Source organism: Cheilinus undulatus, linkage group 7 (genome assembly GCF_018320785.1).
Source record: "Cheilinus undulatus linkage group 7, ASM1832078v1, whole genome shotgun sequence".
Classification (NCBI taxonomy): Eukaryota; Metazoa; Chordata; class Actinopteri; order Labriformes; family Labridae; genus Cheilinus; species Cheilinus undulatus.
In genome coordinates, this window is record NC_054871.1 from 45885231 (window position 1) to 45912156 (window position 26926).

Consider the following 26926-nt stretch of genomic DNA (forward strand, 5'->3'; position numbering starts at 1 on the left):
TATCAACCCAGTTTACCTCGTGTAAGCAAGCTTTTTATGATCCATGGTTTTTGCATGTGTGGCACCTGCCACTCCAAACTCACATACTCGCTTTGAATGCAGACCAACTACAACAGTTACCAGTAAAGAGTAATTGATAAAGTAACCCATTAAGCTACTTCATTTGCATGAACTCAGCAGTGTATCTTTTTATGAAAAATAAAGTAAGCTGAAAAAGGTTGCTGTTTTTTCTACCAAGGAGTGGTTTTGGTGCTAAACAATTGCTTCCATATCTCTCTACATCAGACAAAGTAACATACCTCATGCTTAGTATTGTCAAGCTATGTGTTGTTCTGCTTGTTTTTAAGGTTCCTGTTTATTTGCCTTAACCTCTAACTTCTCCAAGGTTTCTGGTAAATTAAGTTTCTTTCCCCAGCTCATAGTCTGAGTTTAAAGAAAACACTCTGACAAGCAGCATGTTACCAAAATGTGTGTGTTTGTGTGTGCATCTTCTTTTTATCATCATATTTTCTTCTTTTTCAAATCTTTGTTTCAGTCCCCATCCCTCTATGCTGTTCCACTGTCCAAAACCCTTTTTCTATTCGTGTGAAAGTAATGAATAGACCATCTGGTAATTTCCCAGATATTTTTTTTGTTTTATATACTTTGACTCTTTGCATCTCTTCTGGTAGAAGTGTTAGGTACTGATGATGTTTTTCAGATTTATTCTTCTGACTGTGTGATTTGATAAATATGGGAATGTTGTTATATGTCTACATTAATTTATCTACTGTATGTGTGTTTGCGTGCGTGCTTTGTTGTGTGCGTGCTGGTGTGTAAGACTCTTCTCTTCCTTCTCATCACTGTACACCCAGATATTTGCCTGTTTTACTCTTTTTCTCCTTGTCTTTTTCCTCCTTCCTCTTATTTTGCTCCTTCTTTTTGTTATTTCTTTTCCCACTTTATCTTCAATTCAACCATCATCATTGCACCCAAAAATACAATTCAAATCTCACCTATCAGATCAACGAGAAGGTTGGTTTTTCACGTCTTTACCACATAAAGCCAGGCCCTGGCAGACTGGAGCTGTGCTGCGCTGGCATCTTGCTTGGCGCCATGGCCCGTCCCGGCCTTTGTCTCAGGAAACCAAACCCCTCCCACCCCACCCTTCTAGCCTGCCACCTGCTACATGCCAGAACATTCTTCCTTTCCTAACATCACATACAGCTTCATGTGGCCTGCTTGTCTGAACTTTGTGAAATGAGCATGTATTAAAGAGGCTCTTAGCAACCTATGAGTGAAGAGATAAAGCACCAGGGCTTCTCTATAACCAGCCCCACCTAAATAATGTTATGGTCTTAATGAGTCAGGTAAACTAGCAGAAAAGGGAGGATGATTCAGCCTGACTTACCTCTGTTATCCTCACTGACATGCAGAATCACTAATGATATCCAAAAAACCTACATATTTGTACTTGAGAACAATTAAATGTACAGTTAGCTCCTTGGAGGCTAGTTGATTTTTTGCTTAAGAACTCAGAGCTATTCTTGCATATTGAAAATCATTTTAAGTTGGGTTGTATGAGGTACTTGGTGATAGTAGTGCCATTAGCCTCCAGATATATCAGTGTGCATTTCCCCTTTAATAATGCACCGTTTTGAGAAGCTAGACAAAAAAGCGCCACAGATGGGTGTAATTTCTCTACTTACTGGCTCAACACTGGCTCAGTTGTACACTGTATCGAGCATATTTGTAGCATTTAATTTTTCACCCCAAATGCCGCTGTGTTTGGAACTGTTTTGCAGCGCTAGCTTTCGGCTTCTGTGTCCCTCTGCCTTTCTTCTTGTCAGCATTGTTGTTTTGGCCCTTTTTTACCTTACATTCTCTAAATTGCACAGAGAAACTATCTGTGGCTGTATATAGGCCGGCTTCTGAAAGCACATTATTATGAAAGGGGAAATGCACACTAAAATCTCTGGAGGCTAGTGCCACTACTACCTTGCAAAGCAGATGAATTCGCCTGTTTCCATGTTTCTTACTGGTGAATTCATTTTGCAAAGCTCCCATTTGAACCACTTGGGTCTGGTTAGAAAGTGACAGGACCAATCAGCGTCAAGGGGCAGAACTTTCGGGTGCAGCAGAGTCATGACGTATGCAGGCAGCGAGAAGAGGCCGGTGCAATTATGGCAGAAGGGCTTAGCGTGGATGCTGCGCAGCGCCAGTTTGATCAGAACTTGATGACATTTGTTCATTAAAAGAAGAACAAAGAATAGCAGTGAGTTGTTTTCAAAAACGACAAAAGTCGTGTACTGACATGTCTACAGTTGCCATGGTTCACGATATGCAGTTCTCTATGGAGTTTACTCCTCGGTAGCAGAAGCGGCTATGTCACGTGTTTTGTTGCTCTGATTGGCCCGTAAAGATGTGATAGACAGAACGTTCATCCAATCACCCTCCGAGTTTTTTTTTTCAAAGGCTCTGCCCTTTCCCAAACGCCATCTATGGAAGGTTAACTACTATTGCCAAGCACCTCATACAACCCCGCTTAAAACAATCTGATCCATCCCTTTAAGCTGCTTGATAAGTCTTCACGTAAGAGTAAAGGATGAATTCATTAGGCACTGTTAAAATCTTTCAGGGTGAGGTCATATCATCTTTAAATACTATGCAGATTCAAATTAGTATGGTTTCAGTGTTTGTGCTCACTTCACAAAATTGTGTAACTGTGTCGATGCCCACAATGTCTTTTTACAAGCATGCAGATCATATTTCATTGTTTCACTGACAGAATCAAAGGCGTAGGATTCATCATGATTTCAAATTAAGTTAATTCCCAAGTGAAGACCACTGTAAGATTAATTTTAATTATTACATTGTTATATTCTACTACTTTTATGATTTAATCAGGTCAGGAAACTGAAAACATGACACTTGGGCTTTGAGAGGCCTGTTCGTCTGCATTTAGGGGAAGCTTCTCTGGATTTAAGTAACTGAAAAAACATCATTTACTACAATTAGGACGACAGAAATAAAAAGAGCAAAATAAAAACTGGCAAGTTATTGTATCTAGTTGTTTTGATGATAAACCCTATAGTGACCAGTACTGACAGTAATATGGTGCTCTGGGCTGGTCTTCCTCCTGTTGTCCAGATTTTTTTGAGTCACCAGCCCCAACTGTTGATTGAAATATTTAGATATTAAAAAGAGACTTGTGTTCATTCAGAAGCAACAAAGAAATCACCATTATCACCAGTTGTAACAATAAACACTTTGAGATTTAAGTGACACAAGGAGAACTAGAATCGCATCCATTCTTAAATTTTTGTCGCTGGTCATATCGAAAAGTAAATTCAAAGAACAACCACACTTACAACAAAGTTACAGTGCTTAAAAAATTTATTAGACCACCATCCAAAGTAAGGTTTATGCCACAGCTGCCCTAAATTAACAGCATTGTAATTACCAAAATCATTTTTTTATGTTTCTGCAATGGTTAATACACCAATATGTAGAAGCTCTTTAACCCAAATTATTTTTTAATGCTAAAATATAATTATTGTTGTTATCCATGAATTTTCAAATTTACTGATTTACAAAAAAACTGAAAAAATATTAAAGCACAGTATTATTTCTTGATTAATATGTCAAATTATAGTTATTTGCTTGCATTCCTGAACAGAAAAATGAGTTTTAGTGGTTGAATGTTATGCTTGATTAATTTCTGACTTCTCAGAGAAGCCCAGTGAGCCGGCTCAAATTTGGGTGAATTCAGTTTGAAATTCCTCATTCCTGTTCAAAATGGTAAAAAGTGGAGAGCTCACTGAAAATGAAAGAGTCCGCATTAAAGCACTTCATGATGCAGCTGTGGCATAAACCTTACTTTGATCGGTAGTCTAATAAATTTGTTAAGCCCTGTATATAAAAACTTACCGTACAGTCTGATCTTTCCCAACCAGGATCCCTGTGTCATAATGTCAACAGGACAAACGTATTTGTGAATCGAGTATTTCTGACACAGATTAATAGTTTAACCTTACTCGTTATTTTCATGCATGTTAACTCATTGAAACTCTTCATTTGAGCTGATCTTTTTTATTTGGTTCTTGCCTGATTTGATGTCTTAATCCTTTTTCTTTTATCACATTCATTACTATTAGCATGATGTTTATTTGAAAATCTTAAGTTGATGACGAAATAAGAAATAACAGACTTTCTTCTTAAACTATTGCAGTGTGCACTAAAACAATAAAAAAAATACCATTATCTTGTCATGGTGACACCTGAATCCTCATTTGAAGCATTCTCCATTCACTGTTTAGATGGGTACTAAGATCTACTTTGACTTAAGCCTAGTTTGGACCAGAGATCTACGGCTCTGTGGCATGAAATTGTGCTGCCAAGCTATGACGGGAATGACAAAAGGGGACTTAAACTTACACTTACACTCATGCAGGAATCATACAGCCTATTGTTATGGATTTTCATATAGAGCCCTGAACAGACTCTTTTCTTAATCCTGCGAAATATTCCATGTTAAGTATTCAGAATAACAATGTATTTAATTAAAGGCAATATTGATATGTTCACTTATGCACATCTCTGATTAAGTTTCCTCTCTGAATGAATCAAACCCTAAGAAATTAACCACATCCTTCTAATCCAATCCAAATTTATTTACAAAGCACAAAACAACAACATGCTGACCAAAGGGCTCTACAGTAAAGAAATTAAAAAACAGTAAAACCAACACTACAACACAAACGCAGGACCAAAATAAAAACTGAAGGACATCAATGGATTAAAAGAAACAGAAAGGATAAAAAAGCTAAATTCTCAAGCAGAGCCGAAAGCCAGGGAGTAAAAATGTGTTCTTAAGTTTGATCTAAAGACATCTTTGTCATTTGTGACGGTGCTACACATGGATAGCAAAAGCAGGAATCTCAGACTGGTTTAACTTCTGGTTATGGTTAAGTAATAGCAATGTCAAAGTAATATTTACTGACCTAATGGTTTAAGACAGAAATCTTAACTCTATCTATGCTGTGATATTTCAGTTCTCATCATCAGATGATTAATGCAATAAGGCAAATTTGCATGGAAAGGGGTGTTTTCCCCCCAAATAACTGCATTTGAGCTCAGTGTATCTGCATGCCGGTGCATATGTGTATTGATAGGCAAACATGAAAAGAGGAGCATCAAAGCTATGCTTTTTTTTTTACTTATTTACAAAGTTTGCATGCACACATTTTTTGTGGAGCTTTAACAAATCCTCACATGGCCCATCTGCCATATGATTTCTCAGTGTATGATTCCAACACCAACATGTGACACATCTCCTGAATTATCTTCTTTGATATGAGTTAGGAGAAGTCTTATTTTAAAGTAATACTCAGGTGAAATTGTTTCCTGATCTCTGGAAAGTTTTTGTTTCATAAGAACTGCAGCCCACTTCCATCAGATGTTGCAGACAGTAGGCTATTCCTTGCTCTGTTTTTGCCATGCTCTTCCCATCTTCATTGTTAGGTCATTAATGCAATACAGCTAATTTGCATGGGAAGGGGTGATTTTCCCCCAAGGAACTGCATATAAGCTCAGCATCTCTGCATGCAGTTAAGTTTGTGCAGTGATAGGCAATGATACAATAAAGGGAGCATCGAAGCTGTGCCTTTTGACTTATTTACAAAGCTTTAGTGCACACACTTTTTTGTGGATCTTTAACAAAGCATCACACTGCCCACCTGCTGTGTGACACTGGCTCTTCAGAGACTACAGCTTCAGCTGATAGAATGGCATCAAAACTTTAATTTCTCATGGAATAATTCTAACAGCAACATGTGACACATCACGGAGAAGTGCTTCAAACAGAGCGTACTTTAATCAGGGATCATGGAGCAGGTCTACCATCTCATCCAAACACAAAGTCCACTTAATTTCCGGCACTGAAACTCACTCTTACAAGCTTGTAGCAAACGAGACACATTCAATTCAGATGTGATGTCATTCCCAGCTCTGACATTCAGCGTTTGAGGTAAACAGAGCGCAGCAGAAGTCCCACAATGATGACTCGGTGCAACATTTTTGGATTTTAACATTGGATTTTGGAAACATTTAAGTGCATAACTGTCCTTGTTGCGAAAAATATATTATGCTAAAAGTGCTGAAGTGGTGTGAACTGTTAGGCTATCTGAATGTAGCAGAGCAGCCAAGTAGCAAGCAGGTGTAAATTTTGCACATCCGTCTTTGGTCTGAACTGGGCTTAACATTAATTACATGTTCTAAAAAAACTTGTAACCATGATGATTGGGTAGCACAAGTATGATCATAGACTAAAACTCAGCTAGTTTTACATTTAAATGTAAGTAGGTAACAATGCTGCACAGGACAAGTCATGACTCTGGATCCTCTTTAACGTCCTGTCTTTACTCTTGCAGTTCGCCGTGTGCCTCCCCGTTTCTCCATCCCCCCTACCAATCATGAGGTCATGCCAGGTGGGAGTGTCAACCTGACCTGTGTTGCAGTTGGTGCTCCAATGCCTCATGTAAAGTGGATAAGTGGGGAGGTGGAGCTGACTCGAGAGGAAGAGATGCCTATTGGCCGCAATGTCCTAGAACTTACCAACATACGACAGTCTGCCAACTACACCTGTGTGGCCATATCCTCCCTTGGCATGATTGAGACCACAGCACAGATCACCGTCAAAGGTTAGAAATGCTTCCAGAGAAATGGGGAGCTTATATCTAATCTTTATATAGCAGTGCTTTCTTGGCTTCATTATAGCTATCCTAAAGTGGGCTTCAAAAACCTTTTATGAATGGTTTAATTAAGGATAGCAGGGTCGTTTTTTTTAATCCAATATTTTTGTGACCAGTCTTTGGGATGTCTGCTAATTCCCCAAAACTTACTTTTACTAGTACTGCAATTTTGAAGCGGCCTACTAAAAATTTCCATATTGTAAAGTGCATTCGGAAAGTATTCAGACCCCCTTCACTTTTTTCCGATTTTGTTATGTTGCAGCCTGATACTGCAGTTAAGAAAAAACAAAACATTTTTTCTCATTAATCTGCACTCAATACCCCATCTGGACAAAGTGAAAACAGAATTGCTAATTAAAAAACTGAAATATCAAACTTAAATACTTTTTCAGACTGTTTGCAAAATTGAGCAACTGGGGGAGAAGGGCCTTAGTAAAAGAGGTGACCAAGAACCTGATGGTCACACTGACTGTGTTCCAGAGATCCTGTGTGGAAATGGGACAAAGTTCCAGAAGGACAAACATAACTGCAGCCCTCTGGGCTTATGGCAAGGTAGCTAGATTGAAGCCTTTCCTCAGTGCAAAACACATGAAAGCTAGCTTGAACTTTGTGAAAACTTCCACGTAAAAAGCCAAATGGGCTTTCATGTGTTTTGCGCCAATCAAGGTATAGAAACATCTCAGCAACACTCAAGAGAAATAAGATAAGCCTGAGATGAATTTCAGTTGTATTCGAAAGGGTCTAAATACTCATACCAATGTGATATTTCATCTTTTTATGTTTCATAAATTTGAAAATATGCTTACAATTCTGGTTTCACTTGGTCACGTTTGGGTACTGAGTGTGTATTAAAGAGAATAAAATTAAAGTCTAGCATCAGGCTGCAACATAACAAAATTGAAAAATATGGGGGTCTAAATTCTTTCTGAATGTGATGTAGTTCCTTAAATGATAGAGTTAAATTTATCCATTTCTTACAATTTCAAATCTTGGAAATTGTACACACCATTGTAACCAGTGCACAGAGGGGCCTTAAGGAGAAGATGCTGATAATTGACAAAATGCCAAAAATTCCAACACTTAATCAACAACTTTGATTTAGCAAAGTTATATTTTAATATCTCTTTTTTAATTCATTGTTTGGAAATTTATCATATATATTCACAACAAAATTAAGCATTGTAAAAGACAGAAAGTTGAATGTGCAATTAATGTGTTACATATGTTAAAGTAATTTAATTTAATAGCTTTCACAGTGTGCACATGTTCTTAATGCATTTCCAATGGATTCAAGTGAAACAATGGCATTTAAGTACTCTTAATTGCACATCATTATTCTGATGTTTAAAAGATCCATAGAGGCTGCAATAAAAAATGTGCAAACAACAATGATAAATAAAACCAAGAGTAGAGCAATAAAATATGCCATCTATCAGTGCAGTTTTGATCATCACCATCCTTAAATAAGTTGGTAAAGGTTGGTTTCTGCTGGCACTGTACTGTACTGTTACTGTTGTTGTACTGATAGATTTTTAAAGATTTATTTTGGGGCCTTTTGAGCCTTTGTTAGATAGAGGAGGACAGTGGATGGCCTCAGAAATAGATGCGAGAGAGTGGAGAGAGACATGCAGCAAAGGGTCACAGGCCAGATCCGAACCTTGGGCTGCCCACGTACATGGGGCACGCCTTAAACCACTCAACCATAGCACGCCCCAGTTGTACTGATATTTCACTTCTTCTCCTGACTTACCTGCTTGTATCTGCTCTCTCAATAGCTTTACCCAAGCAGCCCACCTCCTTCATTGTGACAGAAACCACAGCTACCAGCGTGACCCTGACCTGGGACTCCGGCAATCCAGAACCAGTCTCCTATTATGTAATCCAGTACCGCCCCAAAATCTCTGACAATGGCTTCCAGGAAGTAGATGGGGTAGCAACAACCAGATACAGCATTGGAGGCCTGAGTCCTTTCTCTGAATATGAGTTTCGCGTCATGGCTGTCAACAATGTTGGCCGGGGGCCTCCCAGCAGTATTGTCAATACTCGCACAAGCGAGCAAGCACCGTCATCAGCTCCTCTTAATGTCCAGGCACGTATGCTAAACTCCAGCACCATGATGGTTCAGTGGGATCCTCCAGAGGAGTCCAATGGCCAAATCCGTGGATACCGGATCTACTATAGTTCCGAGCACGATGCTCCTCTCAGTGCTTGGCAGAGACACAACACAGGAGACGGCCAACTCACCACTATTTCAGGCCTCACTACAGATATCACCTACAGTCTGAGAGTGCAGGGCTTCACCACGGTGGGAGATGGGCCTCTTTCTGATGTCCTGCAGATTAAAACCCAGCAGGGAGGTGAGAAAATCTTGATCACATCAGTATAAGACAGTGGCTCTGCACACTTTGAACTGATTCAAGCAGTTTTACATAAGTACATTTTTGTGTTTTTTTTGTTTGTTTGTTTTTTTTTGCTTTTTTACAACTTTAGTGTTAATATTACTTTGTGAAAGAGCAACTCGCAGGTTACATTTTTTACATATCAATCTAATCTTACCTGAAAATGGCTGATGAATTTCTGCGACTCTTGTCAAAGGAGCAGCATTAGGCTATCTGTGTTAGTGTTATTGATAAATACCAGCACAGCTCTGCTCAATCAAACATCATGAACAGGCTTTATTTCTAACAAACACAAGTCACAATACAAGTCCCCAGTTGTACATATGCCGAAAGGCTTACAATATCAAACAACCTTGCAGAATATAAAGTATTCAGACAGCCTTCACTTTTTTCAGTTCAGAGGAGAGGCTCCTTTGAGCCACTCTGCCATAAGCCAGTTCTTTGCATCATTACCACCTTGTTCTGATATTTTATCCTGCCTTTTACTCTGTCTTTAAGTCTTTAAGTTTCCTTATATTATTGTTTGTGCCTACAGTTCCAGCTCAGCTGTCAGGTTTTGAGGCCGAGGCTGAGCTAGACTCACGTATCATGCTTTCATGGCTTTGGCCAGTCCAGGACCCTGTTATTAACTTGGAACTGCTCTACTGGGAGGCAAACAATCCAACAGACAAGGTCAGTACCACCTTACACTAGTCTGCCTTGTAGGGGTGTAACGATTCAGTGATCTGAATCGATATATCGATTGTTTGAGCGATGATTCAGTCAAATCGATTCAAAGAAGAAACATTGATATCCATCGCCATATTTACCTTACGCTTTTATTTTGAAAGCCCCCCGGCGCGTCCCCTTGTTCACTTTGTTGAAAAATGTTTTTTATGTAAATGCCTTTTGGCAATAAAATTCTCAAAACTTTTCAATATTGTGTTATTTTCTTTATGCGAAAAGTAGCAAATTGTGGTAATTGGGTTCACAGTATCATCTGCTATTGATCACAGCCCTCTAAATCGAATCGAAATCGAATCGTGGCAGACTTTGTGATATCGGCTAATATCGAATCGTTCTAAGAATTGATATCGTATTGTATTGTGATGAAACTGGTGATTTACACCCCTACTGCCTTGTTTGATCATTTTTGTCTTGCAGTATGTACAGTCTATTTCTGATGATGTTTTAAAATTTCTGTATTTGGTGCTATGACATGTTTTATATTTATACTTTTATGTTAAGGGTACATCAGTGTATATCTTGTATTAAAATTTCAGTTAATTTTCTTTTTTTAAATATAGATTGTATTTTATGTACTTTTGTTTTCCTAGCCTTTTGTCAAAAAATGTCAGTTTTACCCTACTTTTTTAAATGTTGTTTAATTTAATCTACATCATGTTGCATATAAAGCATTACTTGATGCAGGAGGTGTCACAATAATCATTTGTTTCATCCGATGACAATTGTGTGACCTCAGGATAATCTACATATGTGTGATTTTTCATCCGAATTTCCACAAACTACTAGTAAAGTAACATCTACCTGTAATAGAATCTAAACAACAGCTGCATTGGCTACTTCCAATTTGATAACTTCTATTTGAGGGATGCATTAGAAAAATTTGGTTACTTGGTTGTGTGGATTTTTTGATTTCTTAGACTGTGGGTGCTTTCACATTTAGGGGCCCAGATCTGAGTACACTCGAGCGCAAAGTCCGGTTCAGTTTTTGCAGTGTGAATGCAAATGTTCCACACTTAGGCACTTGCTTGGAGAGGTGGTCTTAAAAACGATTCAAAGGGACTCTGGCAGGTTACACAAGGGATGTGAATGCATGGAGAGTCTAGACAGAGAGTTACGCCAGCAAACCATCATGATAACAAAACTTCTTTCCCCGGCCTAGCAGTTTGCTCACACTTTTCTAAATGCACTGTTGAAATGTTTAGAATCTAGTCAACAAATGGTCTGTTGTGGCTCACCTTATGGATGACCACAAGTTGACTCAGTGAGTACAGATGCCCTCTGGAGGATCCTGGAGCTCAGCAGGATCCCACGTGTGCTCATCCAGCTGATGTCTGCCCTACATTCTGGTGCAGAGAGTGCTGTGAATTGTGGTGGTTCTACTGCTGACTTCTTCCCAGGTGATTCTGAGGTGACACAGGGGTGCATCTTAGCCCCTACCGTCTTCAGTACCAGGAGTTCCATAACTCTGCAGTTCGCCACCAGGGGCAGCAATCTGTGGAGTGTCATTTGGCGATGACACAGATCAGTGATCTGGACTTTGCTGATGATGCTGTGGTCCTTAGGGAGACTGTAAATGTCCTTGTGGTGGCTCTTAACTTACTGAGTGAGGAGGCTGAAATGTTGGGAATGCACATCTCCTGGGCCAAAACAAAGATCCAGACAATTTGGGGTGCCTTGGATGCTGCCATTGAATCTGTGTCTTTGAATGGCATGAGCATGGAAGTTGTAGAGCAGTTCACCTACCTTGGCAATGTAATCCACCAACTGCTAACTGCAAAGCTGAGCTCAGCTGCAGACTTAGACTCGTGCACAGGGTGCTGAGTTCGCTGAGCAAGACAGTGTGGCATTCCTGGTATTTGAGCATGTGGACGAAAGTCACAGTCTTTCAGTCGTTGGTCCTTCTGGTTTTACTCTACTCTTGTGAGGCCTGAATGTTGACTGATGGCCAGAGGAACTGACTGGACTTCTTTTTGACAACTTCTGTTTGCTGCATCTTTGGGTGTTGTTGGCAAGGCTGTGTGTCTAATGTTGAGATGCTAAGGAGAGCTGGGATTGGGGGGGGGGGGCTGCTGTCTGATAGGGGAATGGCAGATGTACTTTCATGAGCACTTGGCGTGCTTCCCTGACCCACCACATAACTGGGTGCCTAGGACCTGGTGCATTTGTCCAGATGCCAGGGGGCAACCATGTGCATTGTGGAGGGGGCAGCTGGTAGGATACCTGGAGAAATGGGGGATGGGCCTGGGGCAGGCCGGCAGGGTGGCCATCAGAAGGTCGATGTGGCCAAACCGTCATATGCTCCCATGCCTGATTTGACGTGACAAGTTGTAGCCAGCAAGTAGAGTTGCAAAGTTAATGAACATCTCCTTTCTCCTCAAAATCCATTGTATCTGTTGAGCAAGGGCCCATTTCATCCTCTGACCTGTTGTAGATTTGTAAGTAGAAAGATGGCTGTTGTTGGTGTCCTAAAATGATTTAAAAAGCCTTTCATGATGGCAGGGTGGACTCTTGCTGTCATAAAACCTTTCCAGTTGTTGCTCAGTGGTTGCCACAGTTGCTTCATCTTCTTTCTTCTTCTTGGCATATTTGCAAACATTGCAGTTTTGCCACATGCATTTTGCTACATGCATGCATGCTGCCCCCTGCTGTAACTAAATATATAAGCAAGTGTCCCGGGTACAGAACGATTTTGCTAACTGAGAAGAGACTTACTTACTCCTCTTCATCCCCTATTGGGCATAAGGCTTTAATTTGCTTTCTCTGTCCTTTGCAGCATGTTGCATCTCTCCCCATGACAGGTTAATTTGTTCCACCTCCTTTGTCACAGTTCTGTGCCAGGTGGTTTTAGGCGTCCCAGGTTTTTTACTTGTAGAGTTGCTTGTTGGAGATTTTATTTGGCCAAAAGATCTGGCATATGCGTCTGGAGGAGGAGAGAGTAGGGGAAAGAAACTGCGCAAGGGCGTTGTACAAAACATTCGCACCTAATGTGAAAGCACCCTATGAAAATATACAGTACACTTTAAATATGTATATTTTAACCTTTGTGATTTCATGGTCACTATTTTTCCACAGCATCAGGTCAACTTTGAACCAGCAGGCTCTTATGCAGTTGATGGTCTAAAGCCAGATACACTATACGTATTTACCCTGGCAGCAAGATCCAGCATGGGTTTAGGACTCTTTACGCAGCCTATCGAGGCCAAGACTGCTCAGACCAGTAAGTACTGAGGCTTCTGATCAAGTTTTTTTCCTGTTGTTTAGGTAAATAGGTCTGTTTGCTTGCTTGTTTGTGTAAACTACTTTTCTTTATATATATCGTGGTTATCTAAAATCATGAATCTAAGAGGTGAGGGTCATGAAGAACTGAATATATTATGCAGATAGCATTTTCATTGTGCACTTTATGTGGGGCTGTGGTACTAAAGTGCATGAGTCTAAACTGTTATAAAGTGGGATTTGTGCCAGCACATGCACTCAGCGTACATGGCCACACTTGTGACTGTTTAACCCTTTATGACCTACCATAGAAGGCAAAAACAAAGATAAAATTAAATTGTGCTCAATTTGCAAAAACACTGCATGTTTACAAAAAGTAAACTATTCACAGTAGTGCAATCAAGTCTCTAAGTGTGCCCGATAGTTTTGAGCATGCATGTGTTTGCAGAAGACCATGTTGAAACAAAAACAAGTGAGACTCGTGTCCTGCAAGAAAACAACACAATAGGTTTCATGCAGTCAAAATGTCAGTAAAATAGGAAGTGCTGTGAAAGGCAACAGTCTGGATTATATTATATGATATTGTTTTTGATGTGTGCGCTTATTAATACATTTCTGCAAAAGAAATAAGGATATTTCTGGAAGGAAACAGTACTCTAGGACTCATTGACAGTGTGATATGTTAGTGATACTCCCCCAGTACATATGCAAAAAGAATTATTGCTGTAGCTCATCTGGTTGCAATTCCACTGGTGGTTAAAGATGGAAATGATTGGGAGCGCCGGCGCTACCGTGGGTCTTGAAGGGCTACCTAAAGAGGTACACATATGCATGAATGTTTGGCTGTGAGCAGAACTTCCAAACTCGTGTACTCGTGTCCTGCTTTGGTTGATTTCAGCTCAACTAGGGCTTTTATTTTGTAACAAAAGAGCTACACATTGCACTTTTGTGAGCCGTGTGTTCACCTGGTCTGGCGAATGCCTGCACCCACATGTATTGATATTTCACGTCCTGCTATAATGTATGAAAATCAGACTTTTTCACTCTGCCCTCTGTAACATTTTTGTGGTGCAGTGCTTTAAGTGAACAGCGTGAATGGAAGAGGTGGAGAGTTCAAGTCTTGCTCTGTGTAAAACTGCTACACTTAAGCCATCTAAAGTTATCATCTAACTTTAGGGCTAGTGAGCCTGTAACCTCGTGCTACTCCCTATGTAAAGTGTAATTATTGTGGTTGTTTTAATCTTGTGCAAATTGACCACATCTTTAATTTGTAAAGTGAAAACTCATCTCGGCCATAATATTTCTTATGAGACGTTACACCTCTCTCATACATTAACAGTACTCATCTTTTTCTCTCTCTATCATGTGCAGATTCACCTGCAGCTAGGCTCTAAAGAGCTTGTCCTAAAATGTCCTTCCTTTTCGTGAATCTCAAATTGTTATAAATAGAACTCCTGGATTCCCCAAAAATATACAAGGACTTTTTAAAGAAGGGCTAATAGTCTTTTTGAACTTCTGAATGTGCTGTAAAACAAATGACTTTGGTCAAATCTAGACATCCTTAGAAAAAAACCTTTGAAAGTTTGCTGGAAAAATATGCAGTTTAAAATTCAGAGCATAAAGATAATTTTAAGGAAAGCAAAATAGAAAATGAGCCCCATTCTGGCTTAGTATTTTGGGTTGAAAATATGTGCTGTGTTGTGCTGCAGTGCCCGTAGCTCCTCCAAGGAAGTTGGAGATTGATGTTCTTAACTCCACGGCCCTCAGGGTGACCTGGATGCCTCCCCTGTCTGTGAGGCAGCATGGCCAGATCAGAGGTTACCATCTAGTCTATTCCAGGCTAGAGAACGGGGAGCCTCATGGGCAGTCGGTCATCAAGGATGTTTCCCTCTCTGAAGCTGAGGTACTGTCCCACTCTTAATCTGGTCCAAGCATTTTTAATAAGGTGTTTATTGTATATGTAACTGGTTAAAACTAAGTGTAGGAGGGGTTGTTTGGTTAAGACACTAAGAACTCAGTGAGAAAACACTGTTTCTAAATGTATTTAACCTGTTGAACCAGTGGTTATCCAAACGTAGCACAAAAATTAAGGAAATTTGTGTTTGGTAGCTTTTTTCTTTGTTGTAACAATGCTTCTTGTTAGGAAATCTCATACTGTTGGAAAGCCTTTTAAATGGTGCCACATTTGTAAAGAACATGCGTTTGTGGGATGAGCAGCTGAGCTGAGTACGGGGGTTGCACCCATGAAAGTTTGCCAAATTTTCTCTACCAATGTCACACAGCTTATCCTTCCATTGACTGTTGTTTGGTTGATTGTATGACAGCCTGGCAACACCTCCTCATGCTGGTCACCAGCCTGGTCACACACTGCTTTGGGATGACGTCCCATTCTACCATTGTTTGTCCCAAAGTCAGCCAGTGTGGTTGCATTGGTCACTCTGGGTAAAGCTGATCCCACAAATGTTCATCGGGTTGGCATCAGGGCTGCTGGCAGGCCATTTCATCCTCTCCACTCCCAAATTCTGGAGGTAGTCTCTGATAAAACCCCCCCTCTCTGGGCGTTGTCATCTTGGAGTATAGAGTTTGGTCCCAGACTGTGGAGACATGGGATTGCCACTGGTTGCAGAATCTCATCTTGGGATCTCTTTGCATTGAGATTGTCTTCAATGATGACAATATTTGCTTTTCCCAATGAAGGAGATGCCACCCCAGACCATCACACTGCCTCCACCAAAAGATGTTACTCTTAGCAGAGCAGCAATGGCCATAGCTTTCTCTGCATCTTCTCCATATTTTGACCTTACGATCCAAAATTGTTCCTCCACATATTCAGGTTCCCATGCATGGTCGCTGACGTTAGCCGTCAGCTACGTTGTACTGCAAACCTTAACTGCAAATCTGTGGAAGACAACCTACTGTTCCTAAGTGCTGACAGGGTGAGGAAACAGTACTCTTAGTACATCATCTTCATGGGACATCTACTTCTTGCCCTGTCTGTGACATCCCCTGTTAAATGGAGCTTGGTCTTCAGTTTGGAGATGGTTCAAGGGGCTCCCTCTGAATAATGCCACAGTTTGGTTTGGCAGAAGCCATATCCAAATTAATCAAATGTTGCATGCCCATTCAGACACCTCCTGACTGCGGTAGCAGGGCCCATGCTCACAGGTGCTGACAGTCAGCCACCTGATTGTCAGCACCTGGGGGTACCTGATGATCAAAACAAGGGTCAATGGCAGAATAAGTCACATTTTTCATACTCAGCTCTGCTGCTCATCCCACAACTCATTGTTATCTTACAAATGTGTCACCATTTAAAAGGGAAATAAACAGGCTTTCCAACAGTACAAGATTTATTGCTTAGAAGTATTGTTACAACTGAGAAATAATCAACCAAACACAAATTTCCTTACTTTTTGTGATAAGTTTAGATGTTTTTTAACACAAAATACAACATTTTTTGTAGGCAGTTATCAAATTATTTTTACATAGTATTTTAATGGACAGTATGCCTTGAAGAATTCACAAATTCAGTTATTTTTCTTTTGTCTTTTGCCCTATTTGTACGGGATAAGTATTACCAAGGGACCTCTGGTAATGTGTGATTTACACCCTGATGTCAGTGTTTGGTGTGGTACATTTGCCACGGATAAGCAAAGTCTATAATGTACCCAAATTTACAGACATCTCTGAAGGAAAACATAAGGGTGCTGCATGGCTGCAGCAATAAAAATACACAATTAATTTTTATTTCCAAAATTCATACAAAAAAAAAAACAAAAAAGCAGTGTCATGCACATCACATTCTGAAGGTGATCTTTTCTTCATGTGTCTTTTGGATCGTTGCGCATCCAGATCAACCCTCCTCACGGAGATCAGCTGATGCATTCTAACCACTGAATGTTGACTGACACATTTCAAATCATAGATGGTGTTATGCATGTAATATACTGCTAAATAATACTGATACAAGGTCAGGCACTTGTAATAGGAAGAGCAGAAGAGCAGAGTGCATGAAGAGAGCAACGGTGTGTGCACACACATTTGGACAGCAGAGTTTAGATTAAAAAAGTTAATTAAGGGATTTGAAATTAATTTTAAAAGCAACCTATATGTGTCTAAACTTTGCTAACAATGTCCTGTGAAGCCTCTATTATTTTTCAGTCAGGGAGGAGCAAAAAAAGCTGCACAGAATGTGAAAAAAATTACCACCCTCAATTACAGCAAAGCCAATTTGCACAGGATTGGAATTATCCTCTGTGTGTGCTGAACTATGGTCGGTAATTTGCCCTGGAATTTTTACACCACAAATTACAGACATGTTCAATTCACATGGGGTTACAGCACAGACGTCCTGTGAGATTATTACAAATTACCAGAGGTCGCTAGGTTATAAGAGTCCCATGCAAATAGGGCATTAATCTCTCTTTTGTTGTTCTCTGTGTCTCCCAATTCCACAGGAGGCCACTATAACAGATCTTCTCCCAGAGACTACATACAAAGTGCTTGTCGCTGCATACACCTCTAAGGGAGATGGGGCTTACAGCAAGGCCAAGGTTGTCACTACCTCAGGGGCAGGTGTGTGCTTTATGAACATCTTTGAGTGTTGTGTAAAGTAACAGATACAGTTAATTTTGAACAAAATGTTAAGCTGAACTATTTCAATGATGGCCACATGTTTAAGGATCTCAATAATGTTGCAACGACAATATTAGTGGCAGCAAATAGAACAACTTTGTGTTTATTGATAAGAGATTTCTATTGTGCAGAAGCTGGGGCAGAAAACACAGCTGTATCATCACAAAATGTGTTTTGTTTTGTTAACTTGGTTCGTACTTTCCTGTCTTCCAGTGCCTGGGAAGCCCACTATGATGATCAGCACCACCATAGGGAACACTGCTCTGATCCAGTGGCAGCCCCCAAAGGAGATGGTAGGGGAACATGTTGGATACTGCCTGCAGTACAAGAGAGCAGACGAGGAAACCTTCATTTCCAAAGACTTCAGACATACGGATGATCATTTCACATACACTGGCCTTCACAAGGGTGCCACATACATCTTCAAACTAAGTGCAAAAAACAGAGTGGGCAATGGAGAGGAGTTCGTAAAGGAAATCAGCATCCCTGAAGACATTCCAAGCAGCTATCCTCATAATCTGAGTGTGGTTGGACTTACTGCCACCTCCATCAAGCTAGCATGGGACCCCCCTCCTCTAGCTGAGAGAAATGGAAAAATTGTCAAGTATGTGGTGGTGTATCGTGATATCAATAGTCAGCAAAATCACACCAACAGTACCACAAAAACACAGATGACTGTCCAAGCCTTGCAACCTGACACAACCTATGACATTAGGGTCGAAGCTTTTACCAGCAAAGGGGGCGGACCCCTCAGCCCCAGCATTCAAAGCAGAACCATGTCAACTTCCATGCCAGGTAAGAGCCTAATATGCATTTCATATGCTCTCTTATGCACACTTTCTCTTTCACTTTTCACTTTCTCTCTAAGAAAAATATTCAAAAATTTACATAAACCCAGTCCTCAGACTCCTTATGACACAAGTGTTTACGCCCTTCAGATGAATGGGAACAAATAGCTTTAAAGTACCCAAACTTTCACTAGACTTTGATGTCGTAATTGTCTCACCAATCATCTCATCATAATGTGTTACCCCTTACATGTAATATGTTTGAATATTGTGTGGATTTTAATCATTGATTTTGGTAAAAAAAAATAAATTATTAATTAGAGCAGGGGTTCTCAACCTTTTCAGCCCACCACCCCCAAAATAAATGTGCCATAGACCAGGACCCCACTGTATCCGAAGGTGGTTGAACACAGCCATACACAATCAAGAATACTCTTGTGCAGACAAGGCTGTCTATAAGGGGGTTTCAGTGGAGGTCAGCAAAATCATGGTCCATTGTAAAGTTAAGCTGTGATATCCATATTTTATATTCAACCTGAAAAAGACACTTTAACAAAAGAAATAAATATCTTTATAATAGATTTGTGTAGTAAATAGCCTTCTCAAAATGTAAATCTGTTTTGTTAAAAACAAAATTATAATGGTTTAGAAAAATGCTAAAAGTGACTAATAATGGTAAAAAATAGTGGAAAAGGTGGTGAAAATGGGTTTTAAAAGTAGAAGAAGTGGGTTAGAGGTGGTAAAGGTTAGATTAAAGTGACGAAGACAAACAAAAAATGGAGAAAAAAGAATGGTTAAATTGGCAAAAATGGGCATGAAATGTAGTAAAAGGGGTTTAGAAAGTGGCAGAAATGGTCCTGCTTTGGCACGAATTGGTGGAAATTTGGTGAAATGGGATGAAAAATTATATAAGCTGGCAAAAAAGGGTTAACTGAGACAGAAAAATAGGCAAAAATTGGCAGAAATGGGTTAAACTGGCAAAAATGGGCATATTGAACAATAAAATGTGGTTAAAATGGGCAAAAATGGGCACAAAAGTGGTTAATAGTGGCAATAATGGGTCAACAGAGGCAACATTGGGAATAAAATGGCAAGAATTGGTTTAGAAATGGTAAAAACAGGTAGAACAAATTGGTGGAAAAAGTTAAAATTTGACAAAAAATGGGTTAAAGAGGCAAAAATGTGTTGAATTGGCAAAATTGGTAAGAAAAATTTGATGAAAAGGAGTTACAACTTTGCAAAATTGATGCAAACTGGCAACAATGTAATTTAAAAGAAATTCTCATTTTTTAGGGCATTTGCAAACCCCCTCCAGTGTCTCGCTACCCCCAAGGGGGTCCCGACCCCAAGGTGGACAACCCCTGAATTAGAGGACAAAATCACCGTACTAAAGCCTTTTGTGTCCAGATACAGGCTGTGTTGTGCCGACAGTTGGGTTGATTGTTTGCTCATTGTACTTTTTGATTAATTTATCTTTCATGCCTTTATGCACCAGTACTTTAATTGCGGCTCATCTCATTTATGTCCACTGTTAAAGTGACCTCCTAATAATCATCTAGATCTTCCCCCAGTGTTCACCCAGAACTTTGGTGTGAAGGCTGTGACGAAAACTTCTGTCCTGCTGACCTGGGAGGTTCCTGAAGCCTACAAATCTGAAGTTCCTCTGACGGTAAGATCAGCACTCGCATTCACCAGTGGAAACAGCTGCAGCACTTAAACTGGTATTAATTTTGTTATTATGCAAGAATCTTACATGCAAACATGAAGAGAAATCATGGAAAGTTGTTTTAGTACAACATGATAATGAATAATAAACATCATCACAAAGCTCATTCAAATTACCAGAATTGTGCAAGGAGGAGCCTGTCACAGATTAAGCTGATTTTGAGACTTCTGGGGTTTTTTTTTCTTTTCTTTTACCTGAAAGACCAGTCGACTAGTCGCTCTGTCGTGTTGTTTTGGTCCACCCCGTTTTTCTTTGGTTGACTGCAGCACTATTTTCTTTTGTATCTGGCTTCCTGTGACGTTGCCTGAGAAAGACTTCTTGGATCTTTGCAATTTTTGAACTCTTCCCTAGCTGGTGTCATGAGCGGTGCAGAAAAGATAATAATCTTTCAGCACCAGATGAATACGGTACACTGCATTTTTGGACAAAACAAGTAAATCAAACTACTGAAAGTTACTATTCAATAACCAGAAACGTATCTAAATGTTATAAATAGCATGTACTAATGTATCAAACTGTAGAACTGCATATAAGGAACCTTGTCCTTTCTCAGATCCTATACAACCAACTGAGCTTGGAGGTTCCAGGAAACCTGAAGAAGAGGCTGATCACAAAACTACAGCCATCAACGGATTATTCCTTTGTGCTCATGAGCCGGGGTAACGGTGCCGGTGGCCTTCAACAGCAAGTCTCCATTAGAACAGCTCCAGATCTGCTGAGGATGAAACCAGCTCTCTACCAGCAGGATTGGGAGGAGGCTGGTAAAGTTACAGTCAGCCTACCCAGGGTACCTGCTGGAGCGTCTGTCAGGTCTGTGGGGTTTTCCTGTCTGATGTTAAAAAATAGGGACTACTCAGGATACCAGGCATGGATATGAAATGTATTCTATCCTTGTAACATATCAGTTAATTTTTGAGTTTCAGAGTGTGGTGAAAGTGTGAAGATGCAAGTAAAAGCTATATAAAAGTTGTTTTTATTTCAGTATTTTACTCTGACTCTGTTGGGTCTTTACTGATTGCATCAACTCTGTGTGACTAGTAATTGGTAGCTGGAGTATCCCTTTCCCTTGGAGTGCCACATTACTGCCGGCCACACACTAGACGATTTTTAAATCTGAAATGATTTTGGAAACGTGGGAAACCACAGACATCAGGACAATTTCAAACAATTTTTTCATCTTTTATCCTCTGGATGCACACACTAGGCAACTCAGGCAGACTGTCAGATCACTGAAGACCACACACCTGCTGATCTGCCAACGACTGATCATGTGACTAAAGAAAAACAAACACAGATGTCTGTCGATACCCTCTTGCTGTCCCTGCATGCATTAAAGGTGCAGCAAAAAACATAAAACAAGGCAAAGACTCAGGATGAAATCCTGGCTTGAATGAAGGTACAGTCGTGTTTATGGTTGTGAGTGGTGATTGAATCTATGATCCGACTGGTGACGCCTCCCCATCTGCTATCTCTCATTGGTTGTTATGGGTACTCTGTCAGAGGCACTATGACCAAGAATTGTAAAAAATCAAATGTTTGACATTTATTATTCAGGGTCTGGGAGGCTATGATGCGATTGTGAGCAGTCAAACAATCATGTTGACACCACACACAAGGATTATTCAGACAAATAATCTTTTGCAACACTTGGGATACACCCCACAATCGTCGGGGAGGTAGATCTTCCCTAAAATCAAGCTTAAGACACCAAGGAGCTCCTAACCACTTCCTAATATACAAACTAGTCTTACCAGCCCCTCCCCTTTGACTTAGGTAAACAGGCAGTGGTCATGTCAAACTAGAAAATGATACAAACACCATAACCTTAACCTTCCTGGGAGACTTATTTATCCAATCCTTCTTAATCTCTCTGCTACATCTTTCCTTTGCTGCTCTACCTGTTTGTTATCACAAAGGTTCACCTCCTGCCACCTCCCAATGCTCTTTACTAATGTTCCCCCTATTGCTTGGACTTCTTCCTCATCTACAAAAAACTGACAGTTTATTTCTGTGTTTTCTACAGATGGTACTACTTAGTGGTTGTCCCTGTAACCCCAGCTTTGCTGAGAAAATGGGAGAACCCTGAAGACATGGACATACAAGAGGTGAGTAGACCTGAGTTGCAGCTACCCTAGACCTGATAGAAGGGGCCACTTAAAGTTGTTCCCCAGAAGATAAACCATTCAGTTTTTACAGTCTAAGAAATTTTGTTCCAGGTGTGGGTGAAAGTAGACATCTAAGGCTGTACATTTGAATGGCACCACTAACACTGGCAGTGTTAAAGCCCTGACTTGTAAACATAGACGCTGAAATGAAAAAAGAGCTAACACAAACAAACTTATCTTGGTCATGATGTTGTTGTTCTTGCACTTTTTCATGTTTACTTCCTGTTTGGTTTGTTGTTGTTATTTTTTTAATCAACCAGCTTGTCTCTGTCTTCCAGGCTCTGTTCCATGTTCCCTGACTCCTGTGTCTGCCCGTCCCAGATCACCCATATCTGTGTCTCATAATTCCCTGATTGTGTATTTAACACCTGTGTCTTCGCTCATGTCACCAGGTTATAGTGTTTCCTTTGTGTACCGCATTCTCACTTCCTCTTGTGTTGTGTCTGCTGTATGACTCAGCCTTTTGACTTATCCTTTGGTCTCTCTCTGTCTGCTTAGTATTTTATCTTACTGTGCACTCTGTTTGGACTGATTAGAAGAAATGCCTTTTTGAACAGCAGTTTGCTTTTCTAGCCATTGTGTTTGGCCTTGTCCACACGGAGACGGAAACCATACATTACTAGCACGGAACCATTCAAAATGACCGAAAACGCCATAGTTCATATGCCAGGCATGTAAGAGGCGCTGTAAAGCTGCCACGGAAATACACTACAAACAAAGAAAAAGATGGTGAAGAGAGCACATTCAAAACTTTTCTTACCTCCAATTTCCACATAAAGCGACCACGCCATGATCCGCAGGCGAATCATACTGCAGAGCTAATCGCTCCCTCTCTAGTCTATCGGAGCATTTCCACAACTGGTGCTCCATGCCGGCAGCGGTGTGGGCCTGGAGCATCACTTCGCTCCGCTTCATTCAAGATACGCTACAGATCTGTTTTCAGCGCTGGCTGCTGCCAAACCGCGTCAGTACTCGATGATCAGACAGCTCCAAAAAGGAAGGCACAGGCGTAGAATATCCGGTTCTTTCAAAATACAACACAATGCACAGACTCCCGCTCGTAAATCATCACTATATCAACATTGCATCTCATCCTGCAGCAAGAGCAAAGGGTCACCGAGAGGTCAGTGGGTCACAGAGCTACAATGGCGCCATTGATGAGGAAAATTTAACTTTTGAGGACATTTAGCCAAAGAATTTTACATAAAACCACAGATCCTCTAAGCAAACATTAATCTTTTAACTTCCTGCATTCATCAGAAAACAAAGTTATGCATGCAGACATACAGAGTATTTAAACTGAGAACAAAAGAAGAAATCATGTCTTTATCATCTGACTCCTAAGTAGAGAAAGACGTGACATGAAAGATGTTCCATTTTCACACTACCTCTGTGTGATGCCAGTTCCCAACTGTCTTTTTTTGTCTTCCACTTGCAGCTCATGGAGGATGGTGCTGGGAGCAGTTTGCAGAGAAAGCAGCAACATAGCCAGGATATCCTTCAGCCCTATATCGCAGCCAAGCTGGATGAACTTCCTGAAATATTTACTTTGGGTGATGAGAAGAAATACAACGGCTACTACAACAAACCCCTTACTGGCCAGCAATTTTGTTGCTTTGTTCTGGGAGACTTGACTGAACATGAGTCTGTGAGTATCTATGCAAAGTTATTCATATATAAACTTAGCCCAAAATCTAAGGTCATTTGTGTTTGGCCGATTATGTGGGTGGCACCCATGAAAAAATTGCCAAATCTTCTCTGCCAATGCCGAACAGCTTATTTTGCTGTTGCTATCGACTCTTCTTTTGAGCTTCTGGTATTCCCAGTTGCTGACGGTCAGGTGCTTGTCATCATTTGAGGCAATCTTAATACAGAGAGATATCAAGATGTGATTCTGCAACCAGTGGCAACCCCATAACCCCACAGTCTGGGACCAAACTCTATCCTCCAAGATGACAACGCTCGCCCCCACAGAGCGGGGTCAATCAGAGACTACCTCCAGAATTTGGGAGTGGAGAGGATGGAATGGCCTGCCAGCAGTTCTGACCTCAGCCCCATTGAACACCTGTGGGATCAGCTTGGGTGTGCTGTTAATGCCAGAGTGACCAACACAACCACGTTGGCTGACTTGCGACAAATGCTGGTTGAAGAATGGGATGCCATCCCACAGCAGTGTGTGACCAGGCTGGTGATTAGCATGAGGAGGAGGTGCCAGGATGTTGTGGCTGTGTATGGTTCTTCCACGTGCTACAATTGTTAGATTGCCAATATGTCTTGTTCCTTCAGACTTCAGTCATCCAATCCATCAAACAACACCACACAAGACTCAATGGCAGAATACGCTGTTTGACATTGGCAGAGAAGATTTGACACATTTTTCAGTGGTACATACTCAGCTCTGCTGCTCATCCCACAAATGCATGATCCTTACAAATGTGGCATCGTTTAAAAGGGTAATAAACAGTCTTTCCACTGGTATAAGATTTATAGCCGAAAAGCATTGCTAGAACAAAGAAATAAGCTACCAAACTCAAATTTCCTTACTTTTTGTGCCAAGTTTTTATGTATGTATACATGCATTTGTATTTATCATGTGACTCTTGATGCCTTTGTGGTCTTTTGCAGCATAGCATGTTTGTGGCTAGCCCTTTCTCTGAGCCAATCACAATCAAGCTCCACAGTGGGGTGAACCAACAAATGGAGGACCCAGAGATGCTTTGGGTGATGGGTCCTGTCCTTGCTGTCATTCTAATCATTATCATAGTCATCGCCATTCTTCTCTTTAAAAGGTAAGTCTTAAAGAAATGAAATGTGTTATTTTTGTGGAGTTTAGTTTTTACAAATTACAAAAATTACAGAAATGTGTTAGGACAAGATGCACAAGAAACAAAGATTAGCTCAGCCTTTAGAGGACTGTCACACAAAGCAAATTCAAGAGTTTAGTGAAACATCACAAGGAGTGGACTGAGGAGTCAGTGGATCAAGAGCCACCAGATGGGTCTAGAAAATGGACAAGTGATGGGTTCTTATTGTCAAGCCAACCCTGAACCTCAGACATTTTAAGATTCTCATTTGGTCTAAGGAAAAAAAAAAGAACTAGACTGTTGCTCAGTGGTCCAAAGTCCTGTTTTCACATAAAAGTAAATTAAGCATTTCATTTGGAAATCAAGATCCCAGAGCCTGGAGCAAGATCAGAGAGGCTCAGAGTCCAAGATGCTTGAAGTCCAGTGTTGTTAGTTTCCACAGTCAGTGATGGTTTGGAGCCATCTGTCATCTGCCTCTGTTAGTCCACTGTGCTTTATAAACTCCAGAGTCACTGCTGTCAGCCGTCAGCAAGGAGATTTTAGAGACTTTCTTGCTTTCATCTGCTGAAAAGCTTTTTGGAGATACTGATTTCCTCTTCCAGCAGGACTTGTCACCTGCCAACAGTGAAACCAGAACTACCAGAAACTGGTTTGCTGTGTATAACTGTGCTTGATTGGCCAGCCAGCTGGTGTGTCCTGAACCAGACAGAGAATCTGAGGAGAAATGTCAAGAGGAAGATGAGAGACACCAGACTGAACAATCAAGATGAGCTGAAGGCTGCTATCAGAGCAACCTGAGCTTCATAACACCCCAGCAGTGCCATGGACTTATTGCATCCAGGCTACAGTACATCACATAGACTCAGTAAATTGTGCAAAAGGAGCTCCAACCAATTACTGAGGGTATAAATGAGAATAATTCTCCATAAGGTCAACATGTTTTGTATCTTAAATTTTTTTGGACGGATGTTTAGTGATATTCCAATATTTTGAGATTGTGGATTTTTTTTGTGAGCTGTAAGCCGTTATCATAAAGATTAAAACACGGATGCTATCAGAGCAGCCTGGTCTTCATAACACCCCAGCACTGCCACAGACTGACTGGCTACATGCCACATTGCACACAGTGGATTCAGGAAGAATTTGGACCACCTTCACTTTTTTTGTTTTTCTTATGTTGCAGCCTAATGCTACAACTGAGAAAAATGTTTTTATTTCATTTATCTATACTCAGTACCCCATCATGACAAAGTAAGGACAAAATTTAGAAAACTGCTATTCTCTGGTTCTTGGTTCAAGTGAAATTAATCTTCTGTCTGCTTTCTTCCCGTGGATGCAGCAAACAAGAAAGGCAAGTATCTTTTTGTGTTATATTGCTTGGCTAATCGCCACAGAACCCCTCTCTTTAGCTGGTAATCTGCCTTCAGCAGTTAGCATTACTGCAAGTAACTAAAAGTTGTGTAACAAAACAGTACATCTGTTCTCTTGCCGATGTTGTCCTGTACATGCTTAAGTGGTTCTGAAAACATCCTGTCTTTAAACATTGGACATGTGAAAATAGCATTGTATGTTACAACAGAATAACACTGCTTAGTTCTTTATGTTTGTGATAACCAGGGCTGTTTCTAGCTTTTGGGGGCCCTGTGCATGATGCTGTTTGGGGGCCCCTAGTCTGCCAAACTGGGATGGAGAGATTCCTAATCCATTCCACTTCACAAGCAAAGCAGTCATGATAA

General features: G+C 40.6%; 1 protein-coding gene across 11 annotated transcripts in view; it reads left to right on the forward strand.

Moving 5' to 3' along the window:
• LOC121512344 (receptor-type tyrosine-protein phosphatase F-like) overlaps nt 1–26926 on the forward strand; it is an 84915-nt gene that overhangs the window by 38508 nt on the left and 19481 nt on the right. For 2 of the 11 annotated variants that reach the window (XM_041791565.1, XM_041791570.1), the window contains 14 exons: nt 1003–1014; nt 6411–6680; nt 8507–9088; nt 9666–9802; nt 12929–13073; nt 14782–14975; nt 17530–17647; nt 17921–18502; nt 20055–20164; nt 20775–21031; nt 22245–22326; nt 23825–24034; nt 25012–25175; nt 26530–26541. In XM_041791565.1, the coding sequence (XP_041647499.1) occupies nt 1003–1014; nt 6411–6680; nt 8507–9088; nt 9666–9802; nt 12929–13073; nt 14782–14975; nt 17530–17647; nt 17921–18502; nt 20055–20164; nt 20775–21031; nt 22245–22326; nt 23825–24034; nt 25012–25175; nt 26530–26541 (2875 nt within the window). The remainder of the gene's footprint in view (nt 1–1002; nt 1015–6410; nt 6681–8506; nt 9089–9665; nt 9803–12928; nt 13074–14781; nt 14976–17529; nt 17648–17920; nt 18503–20054; nt 20165–20774; nt 21032–22244; nt 22327–23824; nt 24035–25011; nt 25176–26529; nt 26542–26926) is intronic. The other 9 variants (XM_041791569.1, XM_041791572.1, XM_041791575.1 and 6 more) reach the window with 7 other exon arrangements.